General features: G+C 42.2%; 1 protein-coding gene and 1 non-coding gene across 3 annotated transcripts in view; one reads left to right on the top strand and one right to left on the bottom strand.

Annotated features, from left to right (window-relative positions):
* LOC110533448 (glutamate receptor ionotropic, kainate 4) overlaps positions 1–18,873 on the top strand; it is a 66,157-nt gene that overhangs the window by 37,725 nt on the left and 9,559 nt on the right. Inside the window, exons 9-11 of one of the 2 annotated variants that reach the window (XM_021617660.3) lie at positions 7,316–7,420; positions 12,134–12,241; positions 15,951–16,154. In XM_021617660.3, coding sequence (XP_021473335.3) covers positions 7,316–7,420; positions 12,134–12,241; positions 15,951–16,154 — 417 coding nt within the window. The remainder of the gene's footprint in view (positions 1–7,315; positions 7,421–12,133; positions 12,242–15,950; positions 16,155–18,873) is intronic. The other variant, XM_021617662.3, reaches the window with a different exon arrangement.
* LOC118937063 (U7 small nuclear RNA) lies at positions 8,959–9,011 on the bottom strand. Its single transcript, XR_005034461.1, has one exon. It is a non-coding gene; the product is annotated as a U7 small nuclear RNA (small nuclear RNA).

Genomic DNA, 18,873 nt, shown 5'->3' with positions numbered 1-18,873 from the left:
TTGATCTTCTTTCAACTTGACAAGCTGAAAAAAGCTGCTCAGAGAACCGCAAATCAAACCATACCTGAGAACTGATGGGCTGGGTAACACATGTATTGATCATTTAGAGGTCAATTAGAGGTCACAATTATATACTTCGGAATCCACTGGTAATGTCACCTTTCTTGACACCTTCTTTGAGAATTTAGATATTCCTACTGTTGACCCTGAGAACTGCTGAATTAGAAGAACAGTTCTCTGTAGAAGAGATTGTGTTGGCAATTAAATCTATGCAGGGTGGTAAATCCGACGGACCAGACGGACTTCCAAGCTAATTATTAAAAAAATAATCAGATCAACTCTCTCCTCTCTTGGTTTCCATATTTGAGGAATCATACTCCTCAGTCTTTACCCTCAACAATGAGGCAAGCATGTATTTCACATATAATGAGAATAAAAACAACTTGAGTGGTTCATAGAGGCCAATTTCTTTACAGAATTGCAATGTAGAGATACTTTCCAACTTCTACGTGGGATAAGACAGGGTTGTCCTCTATCCCCTCAGCTGTTTGCCATTGCAATTGAGCCTTTAGCCATGTAATAACACCACTATCAATGGTATGCTCTAAGCCCCCTCTTCGAATAAAGTTTCACTTTATGTGGATGACATTATATAATAGATGTCTGAGGCTTTTTTAACTGGTCTTTTAGAGATCCAGGTTCTACTAAAGACATTTGGTGAAATATCTGGGTCTCAGGTTAATCTACAAAGTCAATTGCTGCCTATTAATCCTTCTGCCATGCAAACCTATTTTAGTCATGTGCCCTTCAGTGACGGAAATTGAAATTTTTGGGTCACACACAATTTCAAAGATCTCTATAAATGTGGAAGAATTAACTAGGTTTTTATACTTATTTCAATGTATTCCTATCTTTCTGACAATGTTTTTTTTATTTTTTATCCATAGATAAATTGATATCTGCTTTTTTCTGGAACAATTTACGTAAAAGCGTATTGCAGAGATCTCTTTCGGAAGTCTAGCACTAATCTAAATATCATTCTATATTGGATGACAGAAATCCCTGATGTTACAGGCCCGAAGATCTCTTCCTATGGACCCACCTCCTTAGCTGCCTTGCTCTGTTCAAAACTTGCATTAGCTGAGCCTGTTTCCAAATACACTAAAAACCCTATTGAGAAACATTCTCTAAAATTCTGGAACAATCCAGGCAATCGTTTGGTCTCAGTGAATTTTCAACTTCTGCCCCATTATTAAAGAACTATTCATTCTCTCCATCAGTATTAGGCAGGGTGTTTCATACCTGGTCTGGGAAAGGAATCTCCTCACTGAACGACATGTACATTGATATGGATTTTGCATCTTTTGAAAGGTTCAATATTCCTCGATCCCATTTCTTCAGGTACACAACTACGCAATTGCAGGTATCTTCATACTCTTGTCACTTCCCATCACACCAACCTACTAGATTCTATTTTTAAAGTGAAACCTTATATCAAAGGGGGCATACGCTTGATCTACAGTGCATTTGGAAAGTATTCAGACCCATTGACTTTTTCCAAATTAAGTTACGTTACAGCCTTTATTCTAAAATGGATTAAATAAAATAATAAATCCTTCTGGAAGGTTCTCTCATCTCTGCAGCACTCCAACAATCAGGCCTTTATGGTAATGACCAGATGAAAGCCACCCCTCAGTAAAAGGCACATGACAGCCCGCTTGGAGTCCATGAGAAACAAGATTCTCTGGTCTGATGAAACCAAGATTGAACTCTACGCTTGAATGCCAAGCGTCACTCATGGTGGAAACCTGGCACCATCCCTACGGTGAAGCATGGTGGTGGCAGCATAATGCAGTGGGGATGTTTTTCAGCGGCAGGGACGGGGAGACTAGTCAGGATCGAGGGAAAGATGACCGGAGCAAAGTACAGAGAAATCCTTGATGAAAACCTGCTCCAGAACACTCAGGACCATAGACTGTGGCGTAGGTTCACCTTTCAACAGGACGATGACCCCAACATTTTCTAAAAACCTGCTTTTGCTTTGTCATTATGGGATATTGTGTGTAGATTGAGGGTGAAAAAAACATTTCATACATTTTATAATAAGTCAATAACATTAAAAAAATGTGGAAAAAGTCAAGGGGTCTAAATTTCTTCCAAATGCACTGTTTACGTTATTAAACTCGTACAATCTGGAGTCCCTGAGCTCTCTTAAGAACCAATGGTTAAAGGATTTAGGTGAACAACTTTCAGATAAAACTTGGTAGAGTATGCTTCAGAGAATACATACTTCATCTATATGTCTAAGACATGCTGTAATTCAATTTAAAATAGTTAATCGGCTGCATTGGTCAAAGGTAAAAAATTATCAAAGTTTAGACCAGAAATATATCCCACTTGTGACTGATGTAAACAGGCTCCTGCTACTTTATTACACATGTTTTGGACATGCCCAAAATCGACAGATTTCTGGTTATCAATTTGAGACGGTTTCTAAGATGCTCAAGAGACCTATAGAACCTTCTTCTATTCATGAATTATTCTTTACCTTTACGTCAGTCTCATTCCAAATGTTGTAAATTGTTGGTTATCTGCACGAACCCAGCCTAAACTACACTGCTCAAAAAAATAAAGGGAACACTAAAATAACACATCCTAGATCTGAATGAATGAAATATTCTTATTAAATACGTTTTTCTTTACATAGTTGAATGTGCTGACAAACAAATCACACAAATTATTAATGGAAATCAAATTTATCAACCCATGTAGGTCTGGATTTGGAGTCACACTCAAAATTTAAAGTGGAAAACCACACTACAGGCTGATCCAGCTTTGATGTAATGTCCTTAAAACAAGTCAAAATGAGGCTCAGTAGTGTGTGTGGCCTCCACGTGCCTGTATGACCTCCCTACAACGCCTGGGCATGCTCCTGATGAGGTGGCGGATGGTCTCCTGAGGGATCTCCTCCCAGACCTGGACTAAAGTATCCGCCAACTCCTGGACAGTCTGTGGTGCAACGTGGCGTTGGTGGATGGAGCGAGACATGATGTCCCAGATGTGCTCAATTGGATTCAGGTCTGGGAAACGGGCGGGCCAGTCCATAGCATCAATGCCTTCCTCTTGCAGGAACTGCTGACACACTCCAACCACATGAGGTCTAGCATTGTCTTGCATTAGGAGGAACCCAGGACCAACCGCACCAGCATATGGTCTCACAATGGGTCTGAGGATCTCATCTCGGTACCTAATGGCAGTCAGGCTACCTCTGGCGAGCACATGGAGGCCCCCCAAAGAAATGCCACCCCACACCATGACTGACCCACCGCCAAACCGGTCATGCTGGAGGATGTTGCAGGCAGCAGAACGTTCTCCACGGCGTCTCCAGATTGTCATGCTCAGTGTGAACCTGCTTTCATCTGTGAAGAGCACAGAGCGCCAGTGGCAAATTTGCCAATCTTGGTGTTCTCTAGCAAATGCCAAACGTCCTGCACGGTGTTGGGCTGTAAAGCACAACCCCCACCTGTGGACGTCGGGCCCTCATACCACCCTCATGGAGTCTGTTTCTGACCGTTTGAGCAGACACATGCACATTTGTGGCCTGCTGGAGGTCATTTTGCAGGGCTCTGGCAGTGCTCCTCCTGCTCCTCCTTGCACAAAGGCGGAGGTAGCGGTCCTGTTGCTGGGTTGTTGCCCTCCTACGGCCTCCTCCACGTCTCCTGATGATGTTCTGGCCTGTCTCCTGGTAGCGCCTCCATGCTCTGGACACTACGCTGACAGACACCGCAAACCTTCTTGCCACAGCTCGCGTTGATGTGCCATCCTGGATGAGCTGCACTACCTGAGCCACTTGTGTGGGCTGTAGACTCCGTCTCCTTGCAAAACAGCTCGAGCTCAGTGAGGTTGGATGGAGAGCATTTGTGAACAGCAGTTTTCAGTTCTTTCCACAGATTCTCGATTGGATTCAGGTCTGGAATTTGACTTGGCCATTCTAACACCTGGATATGTTTATTTTTGAACCATTCCATTGTAAATTTTGCTTTATGTTTTGGATCATTGTCTTGTTGGAAGACAAATCTCTGTCCCAGTCTCAGGTCTTTTGCAGACTCCATCAGGTTTTCTTCCAGAATGGTCCTGTATTTGGCTCCATCCATCTTCCCATCAATTTTAACCATCTTCCCTGTTCCTGCTGAAGAAAAGCAGGCCCAAACCATGATGCTGCCACCACCATGTTTGACAGTGGGGATGGTGTGTTCAGGGTGATGAGCTGTGTTGCTTTTACGCCAAACATAACGTTTTGCATTGTTGCCAAAAAGTTCAATTTTGGTTTCATCTGACCAGAGCACCTTCTTCCACATGTTTGGTGTGTCTCCCAGGTGGCTTGTGGCAAACTTTAACCGACACTTTTTATGGATATCTTTAAGAAATGGCTTTCTTCTTGCCACTCTTCCATAAAGGCCAGATTTATGCAATATACGACTGATTGTTGTCCTATGGACAGAGTCTCCCACCTCAGCTGTAGATCTCTGCAGTTCATCCAGAGTGATCATGGGCCTCTTGGCTGCATCTCTGATCAGTCTTCTCCTTGTATGAGCTGAAAGTTTAGAGGCACGGCCAGGTCTTGGTAGATTTGCAGTGGTCTGATACTCCTTCCATTTCAATATTATCGCTTGCACAGTGCTCCTTGGGATGTTTAAAGCTTGGGAAATCTTTTTGTATCCAAATCCGGCTATAAACTTCTTCACAACAGTATCTCGGACCTGCCTGGTGTGTTCCTTGTTCTTCATGATGCTCTCTGCGCTTTTAACGGACCTCTGAGACTATCACAGTGCAGGTGCATTTATACGGAGACTTGATTACACACAGGTGGATTGTATTTATCATCATTAGTCATTTAGGTCAACATTGGATCATTCAGAGATCCTCACTGAACTTCTGGAGAGAGTTTGCTGCACTGAAAGTAAAGGGGCTGAATAATTTTGCACGCCCAATTTTTCAGTTTTTGATTTGTTAAAGAAGTTTGAAATATCCAATAAATGTCGTTCCACTTCATGATTGTGTCCCACTTGTTGTTGATTCTTCACAAAAAATACAGTTTTATATCTTTATGTTTGAAGCCTGAAATGTGGCAAAAGGTCGCAAAGTTCAAGGGGGCCAAATACCTTCGCAAGGCACTGTAGGAGTTCGGCCACGTGAAATCCTTTATTCACTCTGTGGTCTCCCTCTCTGCATGAAAAGGGGAAGAGAGTCTCCGCCAGGAATTTACGACCTGAGATAACAGACCCTGTGCGTAGGAGAGAGTGAGAGAGGGGAAAGCCACGATCTACTCCCAGAAAGGGCCACATCATGACACCCCTCTAAACAGTTCTATGGGCAACATGCTGGCATTTACTACTCTTCTATTTAGACGTCTTACACTGTTTAAGTGGAAGAATCGGTTTCCTCCTACTTTTATCCATTTGGATAAAGGAAGTTATGCAACATCTCAAGCTAGAGAAAATACGCTACTCGTTAAGGGATCAACAATTTAATTTTATAATATCTGGCAACCTTTCCTATCCTTTGTAGAAGACATGGACGCAGCTAATTTCAGAACTCCATTAAAATTAAAATAAAAAATTACTATTTGATTTATATTACTCATTGTCTCATGCATGCTTTAAGTCTGGTTTTGGGGTGGGGCTTGATTTGGTAGGGGAAGCGTGTTCTGTTAGCGCATGGGGGTTGGGGTGGGTTTGATTTTGGTAGGGGATCCGTGTGTGTTCTGCCCTCTACCTGTTCTGTTGTCTGTAGAACCATTTAAACAAATTCAAGTAAAAAAACCTTTGAGAGAAAAAAAGGTTTGAAATTTGGGGATTTTAAATTAAAATCAATTCTGAATTGACTGACTTCAATTTGAATTGAGCCCAACCCTGACACACACAACCCATGTACACACACACAATGTGCTCTGTCTCTCTCACACAGTATGCACTCTATCTGGGCTGTTATCCAGGCCTGTCATTTGCCTGTCCCCTAGTGAATCACACTGCTCCTGGAGTAAAGGTCTCCAAGCCAAGATACGATTATGAGCGTCGGCAACATGTTGACTTTGTCCTGTTCTTAGTCATAAACTTGGAATGCTCTCTCCAGAATAGCTCAGTACACACTGTCAACCATATGCACTAAAAGCAATGATTTCCCAACCAAAACATGATTCTCTGAAGTGCCTTTCTGTCCAGACACTACTTTGCGTGTAAACATTTTACAGAGTGGCTACCTATACAGAATTTCTGTATCTCAATTTGCCCACGCTAAAAATACAGATATTTCAGCAACCACACAATATTTGTTTTTACGTAGCTGAGTGCCCACACCGCTGCCCAATTAGCTGCTGTGCTGAGTGCTCCACTGCCACTCCCCCTACTTGACTGCCTTTGTCTCGTCACTAGCGTATCCTACAAACTTCATGTTGCACACAAAACTGTTCAAACTATTGCCTTCCATGCCTTACTAAGTAAAAGCACAATTGCATGTTTGTTTTTTCAGGAGCGGAGTAACATAGCATACAGCTATTTACATGTTTTACACAAAATACATGTTCGTACAAACATAAGCATGACACAAATAGGCAGTCTAGCGATTTTATGTTCTTAGCTGCTGAGGTACATGCAGCTATTTACTCTCGCCACGATATCAGCATATGGCAATTAACTATGGCACCCGGCGATGCAAAATTAACTTGCCCATTGCAGTCTAATTAGCAATTGAATGTTCTTTTTTCATCATCATTGCAAACATTGGCTAAACATGGTTCAGAAGAGTGTAAAGGGAGGGGGACTGTGAGCAGCAGCTACATTAGAAAAATGAATGTGTGTGTAAAATAACACATGCGCAAGAACAGGATCTGGATCCTTAGCTTTAAAGAGCCACTGCCTTTTAAAAAGCAACAAATCCCTAAGAACATGAACTCGATATGAGTCAGAAACAGTTATTCTCATGTCAAAATTGACTACGAAGTGTAAATTTGATCATTTTGGTCATAAAGTCAGTCTCGTCTAAAACAGAGTTTGGAACATCCATGCGTCGCACTAGGTAAATTGAAGGTTGGGTTTTGATTTGATGATGTCCATTTACCCACTAACATTGGGTGAACAGCTGCGGTGATTGCTCTCTACCCAATAGCATAGAGGCAGACCTGCCCAGCAGCAATGGCTGTTTACAGAGACTATATATACTGTGTTGTGTTTGTATATGTTTTAATGCAATACCATTTGGAGCTCTCATTGAGATGCACAGCCCAGTATGTCCTCTCCTTTTGCTCTGTCTTTGACAGGTAGAATTGGAAGGTCTAACTGGACACATAGAGTTCAACAGCAAAGGCCACCGCTTCAACTACGCCCTGAGGGTCGTACAGAGCAGCTCAGAGGGGATAAGGCAGGTAAAGCTACACTGCACACACAATAACCACTGACTTTGTAACAGACTGGGATTTACTGTGTATAACTATATATAAAGAGCTACAGTCTGAGGCCAAGGTTTAGGCTGAGTCCCAAATGGCACCCTATTTTCTATGTAGTTCCCTACTTTTGACCATGGCCCTGGTCAAAAGTAGTGCACTAAATAGGGAATAAGGTGCCATTTGGCAGACATTTAAAGGGGAAGTTGTGAGATGGAGCTCTAGCTCGTACATTTTTCATGAAGGCATCTTGAAAAAGAAGTTACCATATGAAACGATGTTTGAAATAACTTATTTTGATCCCTCACCATGAAGAGTGCATTTGTAAACAAGCCGTGGCAGACATAGATGCAGGGCCCAGTGCTATTCTGTCACGATGCCTGCCTCCAGTTAATGTGACATGTTTGACTCCACCATTTTAATTTTACATTTTTAATAGCTTTTAGATTTGCTTTTAGATTATATACTAAGATTAAGATAAATTAGGGCAGAGCTTTCAAAAACCAAGCTTCACAACATAGTCGGGTTGAGGTGTAGACGGCATTTAGGTTCTAAAAATATTTTTGCATAGCCTGTAGTCAGGGATTTTATCACTCTTTTAGTTGTTGTTTTATCAATGTTTTTTCCCAAAATGTTTTCTTTACTTTTAAGATGTTCTCTTAATTGTTCCCATGTATACTTTTCTGTTTCTTACTGAGATGTCTCCTTCTGGCTAAGAATACATGACAATATCAATATTATTGATTCTGTGATATGAAAAGATGTCACGGAAAGTCAGATTTGCTGTGCCCTCCCTAGATACTGTAGCATTGCATAGGACACAAATACATTGTGTGTCTGCCTGCCAGTGTTCTTTTCAGAGGTATCTTACAATAGGAACCTGTGAATAGTGAAAGGATTAAGTATGAAATTGCAAGCATTTGTAGTTGAGCATTTCCAGTCAACAGGCCAAATTTCATCAGACATCCAAATGTCGAAAGGGGGAAACTTCAATGTTGGTCTACAGGGCATGACTTGTAAAGGTAGTAATTTATCTTTAGGCTTTGAAGCAGTGTTTTGCGCATGAAATTAAATGTATGACGACGTGCACTTTCTGCAGTGTTTGTAACCAGGGGTTACATTTGGGATGGAGCATACTGCATGATGTAATGTCATTTGCATTTTTTCCCAAGCTACCAGAATATTATGTGTGACCCAAATTAATACATTTCTTAAACTCTTGCAAACCCATATCCAATATCTATTTATGTGTATAGTGTACTGTATAGTTAACCTGCAGGTACACACATAAAAATACTATAGTTTACTATAGTATAAATACTATAGTTTAAAAGCTATTGTGTGTGTGTATATACTCTAGTATTTACTCAAGTTTTTTTGTGGACATTACTGTAGGATTCACTGTAGTGTTTTTTTAATGGATATTACTGTAGTATACTATAGTATTTACTGTTATTTTTGCAGACATTACTGTAGTATTTGCTATAGTGTTTTTGTTTTATTATCTTCTAGTTAGAAGTGGGGGCTTTCCCCTTGAGGAAACCTACTGGACAAATACTAAAAGAGCACATTTTCCATAACCTGTAGGGAACACAATAATATGGTCTATACTTGGCATGTGGGTTTCTCACTCATGGTTGGCACAAATTGGTTTATTTAACCGGTTGAGAGTTTTTTTATGTCACCCTTAGTGAACATAACTCAGAGAAAATACATATCACATATGGCGTTCCACAAGGTTCGATTTTGGGTCCGATACTGTTCAGTTGATATATGTTACCCCTTGGCAGCATTATCATAAAGCACTGCATTTATTTTCACTGCTATATTTCTGTGTCACCAGAGTATTCTAGCTCCACGGATAAATTAGACTTAGTGATTTAAATGCTTGGATGCTCACAACTTCCTCCAAGACCAGTCCTCCTCAGTGGCGCAGTGGTCTAAGGCACTGCATCGTAGTGTTAGAGGTGTCACTACACTAGTTGAGCATTTCCAGTCAACAGGCCAAATTGCAGGCAATCTCAATGCTGTGCATTACAGGGAAGACATCCTCCTCCCTCATGTGGTACCCTTCCTGCAGGCTTATCCTGACATGACCCTCCAGCATGACAATGCCACCAGCCATACTCTTCGTTCTGTGCGTGATTTCCTGCAAGAGAGGAATGTCAGTGTTCTGCCATGGCCAGCGAAGAGCACATCTGGGACCTGTTGGATCGGAGGGTGAGCGCTAGGGCCATTCCCCCCAGAAATGTTCTGGAACTTGTAGGTGCCTTGGTGGAAGAGTGGGGTAACATCTCACAGCAAGAACTGGCAAATCTGGTGCAGTCCATGAGGAGGAGATGCACTGCAGAACTTAATGCAGCTGGTGGCCACACCAGATACTGACTTACTTTTGATTTTGACCCCCCTTTGCTCAGGGACACATTATTCAATTTATGTTAGTCACATGTCTGTAGAACTTGTTCAGTTTATGTCGCAGTTGTTGCATCTTGTTATGTTCATACAAATATTTACACATGTTAAGTTTGCTGAAAATAAACGCAGTTGACATTGAGAGGGAGACGTTTATTTTTTGCTGAGTTTATTTCAAAGAGATCTTAAAACACAAATGTTTAGCTTTTCCTTTTTTTATCTTGTTTGTTGTGTAGTAAATATTTTTACTCTATTATTTTCATTTGTCAAATAAAGCCTGATTTGAAATTGGGATATGGGGGAGGGGAATGGATGTGTTATATGCAAATTAAATATCAAATCAAAGTTTATTTGTCATGTCCCCCGAATACAACAGGTGTAGGTAGACCTTACAGTGAAATGCTTAGTTACAGGCTCTAACCAATAGTGCAAAAAAATGTATTAGGTGAACAATAGGTAAGTAAAGAAATAAAACGACAGTAAAAAGACAGGCTATATACAGTAGCGAGGCTATAAAGGTAGGGAGGCTACATACAGACACCGGTTAGTCAGGCTGATTGAGGTAGTATGTACATGTAGATATGGTTAAAGTGACTATGCATATATGATGAACAGATAGTTGCAGTAGCGTAAAAGAGGGGTTTCCGGGTGGTGGGACACAATGCAGCTAGCCCGGTTAGCCAATGTGCGGGAGCACTGGTTGGTCGGCCCAATTGAGGTAGTATGTACATGAATGTATAGTTAAAGTGACTATGCATATATGATAAACCGAGAGTAGCAGCAGCGTAAAAAGAGGGGTTGGGGGGGCACATAATGCAAATAGTCCGGGTAACCATTTGATTACCTGAGTCTTATGGCTTGGGGGTAAAAACTGTTTAGAAGCCTTTTTTGTCCTAGACTTGGCACTCCGGTACCACTTCCCATGCGGTAGTAGAGAGAACAGTCTATGACTGGAGTGGCTGGGGTCTTTGACAATTTTTAGGGCCTTCTTCTGACACCGCCTGGTGTAGAGGTCCTGGATGGCAGGCAGCTTAGCCCCAGTGATGTACTGGGCTGTACGCACTACCCTCTGTAGTGCCTTGCGTTCAGAGGCCGAGCAATTGCCGTACCAGGCAGTGACGCAACCAAATGGTTCATCTGCTCTCGATGGTGCAGCTGTAGAACCTTTTGAGGATCTCAGGACCCATGCCAAATCTTTTTAGTTTCCTGGGGGGGAATAGGCTTTGCCATGCCCTCATCACGACTGTCTTGGTGTGTTTGGACCATTCTAGTTTGTTGGTTATGTGGACACTAAGGAACTTGAAGCTCTCAACCTACTCCACTACAGCCTTGTCGATGAGAATGGGGGCGTGCTCGGTCCTCCTTTTCCTGTAGTCCACAATCATCTCCTTAAGATGTCAATACAGTCTGTAGTGTATATATACAATGTTTTATTACAGTTTAATACAGAATTATATGGTAAGTACTACACATGATCGAGGGCTACTACAGTGTGTAGTGTAGTATGCTACAGATTTCTAAAGTATGTCCTGTAGTATTTTTTTTATTTTTTTATGTGTCTAGGGTTGCAAAATTCAACAAACATTCACAAGTTTTTCAGAAATCCCAGTTGGAGGATTCACAGATTTCCTTCTTATTCCCTATTGATTCCAGGAATATTCCAACCCGGATTTTGGGAAAACCTGGAAATTCTGGAAAAGTTAAATGAATTATGCAACCCTAACAGTATAGAAGACTACTGTAACACTTCCCTCTCACTCAGCACAAAGCATGGTGTGAGAAGGAAAGGAGCCATACCCTATATTCTCAAATGGCACCTTAATCCCCAACAGTGCACTACTTTTCATACTACTTTGGTCAAAAGTTGTGCACTTCACAGAGAATAGGGGATGAAACCATGCCATTTGGGATGAAACCTATGAGACAGCCAACTGTATCTTCAATTCTGATTCAAATCCAACCATGGCCACTCAGACGGAAGCTGTCAATTTGAATGAGCTTGCACTTTCTATTCTGAGGAGAACATTGAAGATGAAAAGAAATTCAGCAACTCTGAAATATCCTGATGAAGGTATTTGCCGAAACACTTTGGTTTTAACAATAACATATGAATTTTTCAAACATACCTCAATTTCTACTACTGAGTTGCTGAATATGTTTTCACCTTCATTTTGCTGTGCATGCACCTTGGTTTGAAAGCACAGCACCACCCTGTTTCTCTCAATCTCTTTCCTTCAACCCTCTACCCATCTCCTCTTTTCTTTCTGTCTCCCTCCCTCCCAGGTTGGTAAGTGGCATTCGGAGCACGGTCTGTCCATGGAGAGCAACATCAACCTCCTCATCATGGCCGGCACCATGTTCAACACCACCCTCACCATCACCACCATCTTGGTGAGTGCAGCTTATTTTTTCGCCACACTATTTCAACGTTTGCAGGGGTGTATTCATTAGTGCACACTGTAGAAAAAGGTTTTGCAACGGAAAGCGAAAACAACCATTTCTTATTGGACAATTTCAGGTAGTCCCGCCCCGTTTCAGCCTGTTTGCTTTCGCTCCTAGTGAACACGACACTGATTTTGGCTCTACTACTTTTTTTACTACCTTCTTCTTGTTTTTAATCCATCTGCCAACTCAATTAAGCACAAGCATACCAAGTGTTCCAGACGCTTTCACCGTTGACCTCGGTAGATGAGAGACTGGCGTGTCTTCTTATTTGAGGTACAACCTAATTGGTGCCCTTAAAAAAATTGAAATTCCTCAAGGCTCATTCTCCATGGACTCTGTCTCTTCTTCATTTGCGTTTGCTTGACCTGGTCCACTGGGTATGAAATACCGGCGCATGACTAGAATTTTCTCATCATTTTGTTACATGGAGACAGAAAAATGATCAAATGAACCTCTTCCCTTCAATCAACTGTAGATTCAGCCAGAATACTGTAGTTGGTAGCTACTGTTTTTAATTTTTAATTGGTAGACACTGTGTGTGTGTGTGTGTGTGTGTGTGTGTGTGTGTGTGTGTGTGTGTGTGTGTGTGTGTGTGTGTGTGTGTGTGTGTGTGTGTGTGTGCGGCATTGCTATTTGGTTGTCTTGGCTACATACATAGGCTTACTGTACATGGCCTTCAGCTTGCATATTAATTGACTGGCACAATGGAACCAATAGAATAGTTGCGAAACTGCTGACCCCGCCCATCTGGCATCCCAGGCAACCTAAAGCAGGCTGCTTCATTACCTCAAGTCTCAAATTAACACAGGTGGGAAATGTTGAGTCATTATCTTAATGAAGTGAGTTAAATATATTGTGAATTAACGACTGTGTGTGGCTCAACTGAGAGAGAAACGCATTGGCTCAGAGCTTTAATAAAGCAGCCTAGTCAGAAACTGATGGAAACACAGAGAAGAACTGAGGGAGACCCAAGGGAGGGCAGGAGTCATGGTCGAGAGACCTATGAATCACACTAGCACGGCTAGCCTAACACACACACACACACACACACACACACTCTCCCATTCTCTTTCTCTCACAGACATGCATACACACGCACACACACTTCCTCTCTCACAGGCATACACACACGTGCACACCCACGCACGTGCGCACACACACACACGTGCACACCCACTCTCCCATTCTCTTTCTCTCACAGACACGCACATACACTCCCACTCTCTCTGACACAAACATGCATACACACGCACACACTCCCTCTCTCTCACAGACACAGGCATGCACATGCACGCACACACTCTCCCATTCTCTTTCTCTCACAGACACGCACACACACTCCCACTCTCTCTCTGACACAGGCATGCACACCACACACACACACACACAAGGTTACATCAGTTTGAAGCCTCTTGCAAGATAGCTATTATTTGGTGCTGAGTCTGAACCATGCAAATACACTCAACCACAATACACACATTCATATTCAGAGTGTTAATATTCACATGTACAGGGTTGCAGGTTTGATTGCAGGGTACAGCGAAAATGTTAGACTTCGAGCTCCAACATGCAGGATTAAGTGAAATAAAATTAGGAAAATTGTCATAAAAACAACTATATAAATAGCACGATACATAATACATACATAATGACAGCTTAGTGGCAGTGATGAATAAATAAATGTCCATTGGGGTGGAGGCAGATTAGACTGTTGAGGGGGTGGGATGACCATAGGGGGAGCAGCAGCATGACCATTGAGTAAAAACAAAACAAAATTATTATATATTTTTTTTAGATATTTTTTTATTTTATTTAACCTTTTATTTAACCAGGAAAAGCCCATTGACACCCAGTCTCTTTTTCAAGGGAGGCCAGGCCAAGATGGCAACAACATTAAATAATTAGAACATACAACAATATGATACAGGATATAAAAAGCATTTACACTTCTCTGTAACAGTCTCCCATCAATATGTTAAATTCATTCAGTGACACTAACATATCTAGATGAAGCATGGATTGTAGATTATTCCATGCGTCTGGTGCACAAGAAGAGAAGGCAGTCTTGCCTAATACTGTGAATGTCCTGGGGACTTTAAGTAGCAACCACCTAGCAGACCGGGTATGGTAACTGCTGGTGGTGAAGGAGACCAGACTACAGAGGTAAAGAGGGAGTTTATCCAAAAGGGCTTTGTAGATGAACACATATTTGTATCTTTCTGTGCATATAAAGTGAGGTCCAACCTACCATTTGGTACAATGTGCAATGGTGGGTGAGTGACTTGGCATTTGTAATAAAGCGCAAGGATGCATGATAAACAGAGTCCAGTCTCTGTAAGACGGAGGAGGTTGCATGCATATACAACAAGTCACCATAATCAATTAAAGAGAGAAGTGGCCTGAAAAAGCTTCTTTCTAGCCATAAGCGGGAAGCAAGCCTTATTACGAAAATAAAAAACAAATTTCAATTTAAGCTTTGTCACAAGATTATCCACATATTAACAACTGTGACAGTGATGAATGTTGTTTTGGTGGGGGAGAGGGCAGCAGCAGAAAGAATGTCCATAAGGGGAGCAGCAGGTAAGGTAAATGAGAGTTGAGTGTGTGGGCGGGTACATTTCCATGAGGGGGAGTAATGAGGGGTGGGGGAGGGTCCATAAGGGGAGTAGTGGCTATTCAGCACCCAAATGGTTTGAAGGGTCGAAACTATTGGCCAGTCTTTCAGTTTTTGCCATGATGCTCCTGTACTGCCCCCGTCTGAATAATTAAAGCGGGGATAACAGGACATGGCTTGGGCGCTGGGGTCCCTGATAACCTTGTTGGCCTTCCTGCGACACCTGGTGCGTGGGGTTAGACCATTTCAGCTTCTCTGAGATGTGTATACCAAGGAATTTGAAGTTATTGATCAGCTCTACAGTGGCCCCGTTGATGAGGATGGGGGCGTGTCCAGCCTGGTTCCTCCTGAAGTCCACAATCAGCTCCTTTGTTTTGCTAACGTTGAGGGAGAGGTTGTTTCCCTGACACCATGTCATCTGAGTACCTATCTCCTCCCTCTAGGCTGTCTTGTCATTGTTGGTGATCAGGCCTACTGTTATATCGTCAGCGAACTTGATGATGGAGTTGGAACTGTGTGAGGCCACGCAGTTGTGGGTACAGGGAGTACAGGAGGGGACTGAGGACGCAGCCTTGTGGGGCCCCCGTGTTTTGGATCAGTGTAAAGTGAGGGTGGCCCATCAAAGTCCAGGACCCAGTTGCATAGGGAGGAGTTCTGACCCAGGGTTCTGCACTTTGTAATGAGCTTATAACCCACTATGGTATTGATGGCCAAGCTGTAGTCGATGAGCAGCGTCCTCACATATGCATTCCTTTTGTCCAGGTGTGTAAGGGCAGTGTGCAGTGCAATACTATTGCATCATCCATGGATCTGTCAGGGCGGTAGGCAGATTGGAGAAGGTCGAGCGTGTCGGGGAGGGAGGAGTGATATGGTCTTTGACTAACCTCTCGAAGCACTTCATGATGACGGAAGCACTTCGTGATGACACACCAGTGCATGCGAATTCACGTTAACACATGCACAAACTGCCCCCCCCCCCTGCACACACACACACATATACACACATCTCAGCTTGCACCAGTCTGATGCCCCTTCATGCAGGAGAACCCCTACGTGATGCTGAGGCCCGAACACCAGGCCCTGGAGGGCAACGAGCGCTACGAAGGATTTTGTGTAGACTTGCTGCGAGAGCTGGCCGAGCTGCTGCACTTCAGCTACCGTCTGCGGCTGGTGGCGGACGGCGTGTACGGCGTGCCCAGTGCCAACGGCACCTGGACGGGCATGGTGGGTGAGCTCATCTCTAGGGTGAGCACTGAGTGAGTGTTGCAGTGTGATTGTGGCTAAAAATCTTCTCCCTCTCTATTCACTTATGTTTGTATAGTAAGGGTAAGGTGATGTCTTGATGTCACAGGTACTGCAGTCACAAGTTATACCACCTGTAGGTAGGAGAAGATAAATGATATAAAAACCCTGTTGTAGTGTTATTGTTTCATACCCAGCCATCACCTGTGTCTCAAGACGTCTCAAAACATGGTGATGGCTGAGTATGTTTTTGCTGATTCCACAAGATATGTTTACTACTCATCCTCCTGAAATAGTCATTGGAAGGGGATTGTCCTTTAAAGATAACATTACAGATAATAAACATACATTCATGTTAGGATCCAAACAAGATATCTTGATTTTTAATTGAATCTGAATGAAGAATCAAGATATTGTGAATTAGCTGTTGAGGTACAACAGCCTTCAGAAAGTATTTATAACCTTTGACGTACTCCACGTTACAGCCTGAATGCAAAATGTATTAAATATGTTTTTCTCACCCATCTACACACAATACCCCATAATGACAAAGTGAAAACATGCTTTTAGAAATGTTTGCAAATGTATTGAAAATGAAATACAGAAATATCACATTTACAGAAATATTCACAGCCCTTTGCCATGACACTCCAGATTGAGCTCAGGTGTATCTAATTTCCTTTGACCATCCTTGATGTCACTACAACTTGACTGGAGTCCCCTGTGGCCCATTTCATTGTTTGGACATGATTTAAAAAGAAACACACCTGTCTATATAAGGTCCCACAGTTGACAGTGCATGTCAGAGTGGAAACTATACCATGAAGTCCAAGGAACTGTCTGTAGAGCTCAGAGAAATGTGCTTCATCACAATTCTTTCTGGGGAAGGGTATAAAACTATTTCTAGAGTGTTAAAATTTTCTAAGAGCACAGTGGTCTCTATCATTGGGAAATTGAAAAAATATGTTACTACCCAGACTGTCTAAAGCTGCCCACTGACCAAACTGGGCAACTGGGCAAGAAGGACCTTGATCAGGGAGGTGCTAAGAACCCAATCACCAACCCTACTGTGAAGCATGATGGTGGCAGCATCATGCTATGGGGAAGTCTTTCGGCGGCATGGACTAGGAGACTGGTAAGGATAGAGGGAACAATGAATGGAGCCAAACACAGGCAAATATTTAATGAGATCCTGCTTCAGAGTGCAAACAACCTTTGACTGGGGGCAAAGATATACGTTCCAACATGACAATGACCCCAAGCATACAGCCAAAGCAATGCTGCAATGGCTTCAGAACAAGAATCTGAAAGCCCAGACTTGAATTCCCATTGAAAATCTGTGGAAAGACTTGAAGATTGCTGTTCACCACCGCTCCCCATCTAACTTAAAGAAGAAAGTCCCCAATGCTGATACAGACATAACCAAGATGGCTCAATGCTGTAATTGCAGCCAAAGGTGCTTCTACAAAGTATTGACTCGGGTGTTAATACTTATGTAAATGAGATTATCTGTATTTAATTTTCCACAAATTTGCAAAAATGTCTAAACTTGTTTTCACTAAGTCATTATGGGGTATTGTGTGTGTGTGTGTGTGTAGGTGGGTGAGAAAAACCCCAATGTAATCAATTTTGAAATAAGGCTGTAATAAGTCAAGGGGTATGAATACTTTATGAGGACACTGTATACATTGCAGTATATAGTTGATACTGTCCACCGCTCCTTCCAATTTTCCTTCCAATTTTTTGTAGAGAAATTCCAATTTGGAGGGAAATTTCAGAGTTGAGGGAAATTCAGATTTGAGGAGGTGACGGAGGATAAAGAAGAAGGACGGGGACGTCAGTAGGACTTTGTCCTCTGCCTCAATCTCTCCACTTATTGGCCCAGGTCTCTGTAATATCACTGAAGCTTTTATGGACACATCCTTTAATGAGCAGACCTGTGTTCAAATACTATTTTAAATAATTTCAAACGCTTTATCTTTGCTTGAATGAGTTTGCCTGGTGCAATGGAACCAATAGAATAGCCTCAAAACTGTAAACCCTGCCCATCTATGATCACTAGGCAGGCTAGAGCAAACTCTCAAAGTATATGAACATTTTAAAATTGTATTTGAACCCAGGTCTGATACTAAGATCTATGGGGGTCACTGCTTTGCACTTTCATTTGCTACCCACTGCACTGTGTGTGTGTGTTGTCATTTGTGATCCATTCCAATGGGAGGCCATGGGAATTTTTACTGCCTCATGGAAACTGCACTAGGGTAACAGTATGGCTACGCCCAAAATGGCACTTATGGGGCCCTGGTAAAAGTACTACACTACATTTGAAGTCAGAAGTTTAAATACACTTAGGTTGGATTCATTGAAACTCGTTTTTCAACCACTCCACAAATTTCTCGTTAACTAACTATAGTTTTGGCAAGTCGGATAGGACATCTACTTTGTGCATGACACAAGTATTTTTTTCAACAATTGTTTACATACAGATTATTTCACTTAGAATTCACTGTATCACAATTTCAGTGGGTCAGAAGTTTACATACACTAAGTTGGCTGTGCCTTTAAACAGCTTGGAAAATTCCAGAAAATGACATCATGGCTTTAGAAGCTTCTGTTAGGCTAGTTGACATCATTTGAGTCAAATGGAGGTGTACCTGTGGATGTATTTCAAGGCCTACCTTCAAACTCAGTTCCTCCTTGCTTGACATCATGGGAAAATCAA

Source organism: Oncorhynchus mykiss, chromosome 10, assembly GCF_057628025.1.
Source record: "Oncorhynchus mykiss isolate SJ-2025 chromosome 10, ASM5762802v1, whole genome shotgun sequence".
In the NCBI taxonomy this organism is placed as follows: domain Eukaryota; kingdom Metazoa; phylum Chordata; class Actinopteri; order Salmoniformes; family Salmonidae; genus Oncorhynchus; species Oncorhynchus mykiss.
This window is presented reverse-complemented; position numbering and strand designations above follow the sequence as displayed.